This window comes from Dendrobium catenatum, unplaced genomic scaffold (genome assembly GCF_001605985.2).
Source record: "Dendrobium catenatum unplaced genomic scaffold, ASM160598v2 fragScaff_scaffold_414, whole genome shotgun sequence".
NCBI classification, from domain to species: domain Eukaryota; kingdom Viridiplantae; phylum Streptophyta; class Magnoliopsida; order Asparagales; family Orchidaceae; genus Dendrobium; species Dendrobium catenatum.
In genome coordinates, this window is record NW_021318876.1 from 2,679,711 (window position 1) to 2,687,438 (window position 7,728).

At 35.6% G+C, this 7,728-nt stretch overlaps 2 protein-coding genes across 4 annotated transcripts in view; both read right to left on the reverse strand.

The window, feature by feature from the left end:
- The window catches only part of LOC110105252 (metacaspase-1), a 12,132-nt gene extending 9,140 nt beyond the window's left edge, over positions 1-2,992 (reverse strand). The window contains exons 1-2 of the mRNA XM_020834664.2: positions 2,428-2,992; positions 2,007-2,337 (exon numbers count right to left, since the gene is read on the reverse strand). Of these exons, the coding sequence (XP_020690323.1) occupies positions 2,007-2,337; positions 2,428-2,785 (689 nt within the window). The 5' untranslated portion in view covers positions 2,786-2,992. The remainder of the gene's footprint in view (positions 1-2,006; positions 2,338-2,427) is intronic.
- Positions 2,993-4,038: 1,046 nt separating this feature from the next.
- Positions 4,039-7,275, reverse strand: LOC110105256 (nuclear transcription factor Y subunit C-4-like). 3 transcript variants are annotated; one of them, XM_020834672.2, is made up of 2 exons: positions 7,100-7,275; positions 4,039-4,809 (listed from the first exon to the last, which is right to left on the reverse strand). In XM_020834672.2, exon 2 carries the CDS (start codon positions 4,714-4,716, stop codon positions 4,165-4,167), a length of 552 nt encoding a protein of 183 aa, XP_020690331.1. In that variant the 5' UTR covers positions 4,717-4,809; positions 7,100-7,275; the 3' UTR covers positions 4,039-4,164. The 3 variants fall into 3 exon arrangements, with proteins under 3 accessions (XP_020690331.1, XP_020690328.1, XP_020690326.1); XM_020834669.2 differs by having other exon boundaries at positions 4,039-4,832; positions 7,100-7,273; XM_020834667.2 differs by having other exon boundaries at positions 4,039-4,836; positions 7,100-7,271.
- Positions 7,276-7,728: the final 453 nt, after the last annotated feature.

The window sequence follows — 7,728 nt, forward strand, 5'->3', positions numbered from 1 at the left end:
AGGTGGATGAGTGGCTTTACCCTTAGAGATAGGATACGAAATGAGCATATATGTGAAAAGGTTGGAGTAGCTCTAGTAGAAGATAAGATTAGAGAGAGTCGCCTTAGATGGTTTGGTCACATAAAACGGCGGCCTTCCAATGACCCGGTTAGGAGAGTAGAGGTTTTAGATTTGACTTATGTTAAGAAAGGTAGAGGCAGACCTAAAAAGATTTGGTTAGAAAATATTAGGAATGATCTTTCTTTATTGGATTTAAACGAGAATTTGACCTTTAATAGGACACAATGGAGAAAAAAGATTCATGTAGCCAACCCCACGTAGTGGGATAAAGGCTTGATGTTGTTGTTGTTATTGTTGGTAATCTGAAGGAGAGAGTCCACCTTTTTATAACTGGGAAGTGAGTTGAAGGATATCGGGAGATATAAGGGCTTCCTTCTTTAAATCATTGATTAATGAATAAGAGAAATTAGTGAGTGTTGAGACTGAAAATAAGGCAAATAGAGAAGGAACTTTATCTTCGGGTAATTGTGATAAGGAATCAATAAATGTATTTGATTTACCTAGTTTATATTCAATGTTGAAATTAAAGCCTAAGGGTTTGCAAATATAATATGAATAGAAAACCAAAATTAAAGCATATAGTATAGTTTATGTTATACTTTCTTTTTAAGATATCCAATAAATATATTATACTGCAAATGTATCTTCCTTCATGATAGAATCCAATCTTTTCCAATTTGAATTAGCCAGTGACGTTTCTTTTTTGTTGTTTATCTTTATTTCAAAGAGGCCTAGTTAACCAATGTAACATTAGTAAGGGATAAGTCAAGTTAACTGGGTCGCATGTATGAATTTAAGGCTTTAGATTTATTAATACCACTCTGCATCATGTGGAGATCTATTTAGTTTCACGAAACAATTTAAAAACATAAATTTCATACAAATAGCATAGTCATGACTAACTCCATATAAATTCACACTAAATATTCCTTGTGTCATTTATTCCAAATGCTTCACCATCAACCTTTCAAGAATGGCCTTATTTAAGTGTGCATCAGTTGACATGTATTACTTGTTAAGCTGATTAAGAGGGCATTGGAGAACCAAGAGCACGGATGGGAAAGGTTGAATCATCCATATCCAACTTATGGAATAAATCAAGAGAAATAACTACCAAAAACTCCATAAATTGGTTGAATTTTTGAGGTTTTGTTTGCAATTGAAGCATGAGGATGGTATAAATACCCAAGCAAGAAATTTGATTTAAAGTAGGAAAATATTTCGAGCAAGTACTTCAATCAACAGGTGGTAGGATGGCTCCTTGACGAAAATGCATACTGAAGAGCAAGGCAAGCATGTTGAAAGAGAGCTTGAAGGTGTTAGCTAATTGTTCAAGTGACTGAATAGCAATAGTGTTAAAACGGCAAAACGGGGTAACCTGTCTTCTATAAATCAAATGTGTTTAAATTGCAAAGCATAAGATCTTTTCTGCACCATCAGACTAATATAAAGCAAAGAATATGTGCAACTATTATTAATAACTCTGAGACTCTCAGAAAAAAATGTGACCCTGTTGAACACAAATGAGAAAACTCTAGCTTGCTCCTTCGCGCATGCAGATCTATAAGTATCTTGGATAAAGTACAACGTATAAGAGGTTGCTAACATACAAAGAGTCAAACCAGGCAGCTCAATGTAAGGCCACATTCCATTTCATGCATCAGGCTAGTACCGACCTTGAGCATCCGTGCACAAAAAGCCATCAAAGGATATCGTATGTGATACTCAGTTTAATTGATTGCTAAATTCTCTGTTCTTGAAAGTACTTCATTTACACAGGAATAGAACATATCATTTTGCAATTTGCATGCTTGTACAACTAACAACGCATGATTAACAAACAGCAAAAGTAATAGCCCGTGGAAAAAAACTAGAAGAAAAGACAAACTAGTTATAGTTTAACAAACTTCATAGAATAAAGCAATACTCAGAAAAGTTCATTTTACCTGTTCATTCTGCAAAGGAATGGAAGATCAAGGACCGTTCCACTATGACAGGCATCTATTATGGCATGAAGCCTAACACCATGAGGGAGTGGCCTAACAATAGTGGCGTTTATCTCATCATCAACAATCATCCCCTGAGTTTCAAAGTCCAGAGGACAAATAGTTTCATCATATCCATCAGCCTCATCTCCGTTATAATTTCTCTGCTGTGATCCATGCCCTGAGTAGTGAAACACCAAGGAGTCCCCAGGTTGACAACCCTGTACAAGCCAGTACAACGCCATCCTTATGTTGTGTTTGGTCGGAATTTTGTACGGATCGGTTTGATCTTCTGCAAAATCTCTTCCATAATGAAGCAATCATTAGCATAAAGCCATCGCGGAAACAACGAAACGAGGTTCGAAATGCGGGATTAGGGCACCTGTGAGTTCGATGATGGAGGACTCGGGGAAGTGGAATCGGTTAATAAGGAGATACTTCATGCAGTTGGCATCGTTTATGCAACCCTTGAGCTCGTGCCGGGAGTACCGATACGAGATCCCGACGATCACCGCCCGCTTCCGGCCGTGAGGCGATGGCGGAACGATGGATTGCGGCGGCGGAGGGGGGCGATGCGGCGGCGGAGATGCGGAGGGATGGCTGCTTTGGGATGGCGGGGGTAGGCTGCGGGGATCGGCGATTTGGGTGACGGTACGGCATATGGCGCAGCGGATTGATTTAGCCCCGGGCGGGAGCTGAAGAGGCGTCCGGCAACCAGAGCAGTCTACAAGCATCATCATGGCCGGAATTCAGCGGTGATCGACTCCGGCGAGGTCTAGAAGATGGGATTCGATCAGCTTCGGGGATCGCAGCGGGGGTGGAACTTTGACGCGGGGCGTGGGAACAGGATTTCGGTAGGAAAGGGCAGTTGGGTTTTATGATTCTTCCGGTAGCAGCACGAGTAGAAATTATTAGGTTCGGATCTAACTTAAACAAATTTGGGAGAGATTATTAGGTGTGTAGTGCAATGAGGAGAATCGTCTGTTTAAGTATTGGGTATCTAATTAGGTACCACTCAGTGATGTTGGGTATCCAGTATTTGTACGGACAGTACGCACTTTGCACCTAATAATTTTTCTAAATTTGAGGAATTTTCTCCCGTTCAAAAAAAAAAAAAAGATTTTCATACCTAACGTTTTATTTTATATTATTTATATATATAATATATAAAATATTAATATTATATGACTAATTCCATAAAACAAATATGAGTGTATGAAATCAAATATTAAAATATATAAGATGATATTAGTGATATGAGTGATACATAAGAATAGTATATTTGATATTAAAGCTGTATATAATATACATATAATATTAATATTTTAGATGTTAGATATATAAATAACATGAAATAAAATTGTATGTATGTAAATCCCCCTATATCTTATTGAGTGCCACATAATATTTTATCATGTAACTAAAAATTCAAAAAATAAATAAATAATAAAAAATAGATATTTACTCACAATCCTATGAACACAAATAAGACAGTCAAGGAAGTGGGCTCAATCATCTATAATATTTCATTTTAGAATGAAATAAATATTATTGAGCCTATTATTATTATTTATTTATTTAGTTATTGAGCCTATTAAATTTCCTTCTTCTAAAATTCATAAATTATATTGGCAGCTATTATTTATTTCTCTAAATAAGAAAAAACATATATATATCTACTTAGAGAAGTGAAAGCAAATAATGTATTTTTTTTTAGAGATTGTTTCATTTATTGATTTGGTATTCTATGATGGATTTTTTTTTATAATAAAATCATATTTAAAAGCTCTAAAATTATAGTATTTATTTGTCATCATTGATTGATGATACTTAATAAAAATTCATACTTTAATAATAATGATACTTTCGCAATGATTTAAAGATTTAAATATTATATAAATAAATATGAATATTTATGTATTAAATATGTAATTAAGAGTTTTGTGGTATGTAGGTAAATCTCCAAATTAAAATTTTATTTTTAAAGTCATTATTTAAAAATGCTAAGCAAAAAAATTGGCATTTTTTAATAATCTAAATTGGACATTGCATAACAAATTTATGAACCAATGGCATGATTCAATCTACACCATCTCCTCAAACGAATTATACCATTTTATTAAGAACCTGGTGGCGGAGCCGGCGCCGTAGGCTGGTCACCGGCTACACCATACCCTTGCACCACCTCAACCCCTCCGCCGCCGCCCCCGCCTCCAAACCCCCCCGATCCATCCTCCTCTCCCCACCACCCCATCCCCGGCGGCTGGCCCACATACATCCCCGTTGCCCCCATAGTCGAATAATAGTACGGAACCCCAGCCGCTGCCGCTCCTTCACCTCCAAGCGGCGCCGCCGCCACAACCTCCTTAATATCCTCCCGCGGCACAATATCTACAAGAAAGTCAAATATGTCGGTGCGGGTGATGGCGGCGGCGATGTCGTTCTTCTGCAGAGTGCGGCGCTTGTTCTCCTCCGCGTGGATCCATGAACGGATGGTGAGTTCGAGGATGAAGAGCTCGCACGCCTTGGCGAAAAGTATGGGGGCTTCAGCGGAGATCATGCGGACGTCCTCGTCGGCCTTCATGATCTTCTTTATGCGGGCGAGGGGGAGCTGGTGGTTCTTGAAGTCGCCGGCTTGCTCCATTTCCTGGCGCTGGTAGGTCCAGAACATGTGGAGCTGTTGGTGCTGTTGTTGCAGTAGCTGGTGGAAGGAGGTTTGGGGTTGAGGGTAACCTTGCGCTGATGATGATCCTGCTTGCTGGTTCTGTTCCATTTGATCTTAGAGAGCTTGCTAAAAAAAATTATTTCAAAATATCGAAAAAAAAAATATTTATTATTGTTGCATTTCAAAATTTATTTCGCACTAATTTAAAATAAATCTAATAATAACACTGTTGTTGCAAGATTCGAAGTCCTGAGGAGAAAATAAATGTTGCGTTAGATAGTCTACAAATAGTATAAAATTTTTTGAATAATTATAATATGAATCTTTTCATATATTATGTTAAAATAAATATAAGTGGATTTACATACTTATCATTTTATACAATCTAATTTATATATTCAACATCTAAAACTTTAATATTACACATATATCAAATATGTCACTCATATTTCATTTCTATCGCTCATATTTGATATGAATGTGAACTTTGTATGGTATATATGTAATATTAAAATTTAAGTGTTAGATATATAAATAATATAGTATAGGTTGTATGTATGTAAATCTCCTATAAATCTAATATTTTTCAAGCGGACTTGATATAATTTGTATTAGGATATTCTGATACAACTTATTTATTTTATGAGAATTTTAATGAGATAGATACTTTATATGATTATAAAAAAATTTTAATGTAAGAATATGCATGTTTATATGTTTTATATTATCATGGGCTTCAAAGCCCTTGATTTTGCGTTGTTATTAGTGCAACTGCGTGATATAACATGTAGCACTAATTTCGGAATAAATCCAACGACTTTAAAGTGTATCCTGATACAAATTGAACGGGATATTCTCTTGTAATTTTTTTTAATATGATTATATTATGAAAGGAAAAAATTGTATTAGGATATCCTATACAATCATATCAGGATGGGCTTAAAGTCATTGGATCTACTTTGTGATTAGTGCTACAAATAAATAGTTTATATTATACTAATTTTAAAATAAATGCAATGATTTTCAAGCTCATTTTGCTATTATTTATAAGAGGATAAAGTGTTCATCATAAAATTTCTTTTCATATTAGTAGTTTCTTATAAAAAACTTATAAATAATTCCCAATATGATTTTGTTGGATTGTATGTAGGGTTGTTTGAGGGACGAGGAATGTAGCACATGGAGCGACCCCAGATCATGAGGAGCAATTAATTTTATTTTTTGTTTAATTTTTGTACTAAAAAACTGCCGTAAGAAACAGCAAAAAAACTGTCCCTAACAAAATTTCGTTTGTGACAGCTTTCTTGTGACTTTTTAAAACTATTTTTTAGTACAATAATATCTAATTAAAAAAAAAAACTACTTTAGAAAGCATCAAGACAATTATCCCGAACCAACCTAAGAAATACATATAACATAACACTTCTGAGTTTTTCAATGCCTCAGAATTTTAGTTTGTCCAAACACCAAAATGTTTTAAATGCTAGTTAAATAAAATATATTCCAAACAGTTCTATACCCAACTTGCAATCTAAGTACGTAGAAAACCACTTGAACTGCAAAACAAAACAATAAACTTTAAGCAAAGTGAAAATATTTAGCAAACCGAAAAACCCATAGAAGATTATGGAAAAAAATATCGTTTAGCACATCGATGAGACGCCCTCTCAGCATTCTAAGCATAATTTAGGCGAAGTTATCTGGAGAATTTTTCCCTTTGGTTGTTATGCTGCTCAGTTTCATCTATCTGTGAGAGAAAGAGAGAGAGAGAAAGAGAGAAAGTACAAGTTCGATTGCTGCTAAGTTTCAGTCGTTGAGAGGCCTAATAGAAAATGTAAGGTACGGGAAGGTTACTTTGGAGGGTGTGGTTTTCCAAAAAAGTCTACTCTATCTTGGCGGCATAACTAATTCATCGGCGAAACCTAGCAAGGCCACCAACCTGCATCGGGCTCACACTTGCTTTGCCCCACTGAAGAGGCGAAACTGTAGTAGAAAGTATTCAAACCCAGTATGGGGGTTCCCAACCATGCTCACCCACCAACCACCCTAAGCATCGGTGAGTCTCCTATCTTTCTAAATGATATAGCTCATCTTGATATATTGGTTAGACTCTCAACCAAAAGGTCTTGAGCTTGAAAATTTGTATGTATATATATGTGTTTATAATTAAATTTATTCAAAATTCATGAAGAGTAAAAACGAATTCCTTTGAAGAGACTTAAAAAAGGCTTACAGAAAGTTATACAGATAGGGCATTCAATTACTTGAGCTCATTTCATTTCAACTTTGTTTACTTAAAATTTCTTCTAGTTGTCTTAAAGAAACAACTGCAGAAAAATAGCAGACAATGTAACTTTGAGCCTGAATAATGGAAGGAGCTCCTTCTTACCTGAACGAATTCAAATTCTACGCAAGTATTGACATCCTGAAGAGCTATCTTCTTTTATGAAGTGGAATTGAAGCGTAGAAGGCTTATAAGAGTGGAGAACACTCAGTGAGGAATTAAGCTTGCTGAGGAAGGCAATAAAAGAGAAGGAGAGGAGTGAGACAGGAGAAGAAAAGAAGATAAGATGAGGGAGAAATAAGTGAACCTTATCTTAATTGAGAGATAGCTTGTGCTGATAGTGAGGGAATGAGATTTTTGTATCTTTTTTTTAATGGAGGACTGAAGGAGACTTGAGTGGTGGTGAAAAAAAAAAAGAGAGGAGAGCAGTAGAATGGCTTAATTGGATGGGGGTGAGAGGTACTTGAAGTTGGGTTTCATAGGAGGATTTAGAAAAAAAGAAGCCATTAAAGAAAAATATGGAGGTTCTAAGTTTGAAGGATTGATAAACTTAAATCAATTTCCAATTGGATTATTAAATCAATAAAAAATATTTAATTTTTTATATTGATGGTATTCTATCATTAGCACACATAAAAGTGGTTAAGGTGTGAAATAGAAAAATTTATTATGTGCGGATGTTGAACTGGAGACTAGTTAGAATGTGCCACGTCACCCCTTCACTCGGTATCGCT

What these genes read in the sequence shown, in the direction of transcription:
- LOC110105256 (XM_020834669.2), bottom strand. Translation starts at nt 4,818, where the DNA reads ATGGAACAGAACCAGCAAGCAGGATCATCATCAGCGCAAGGTTACCCT.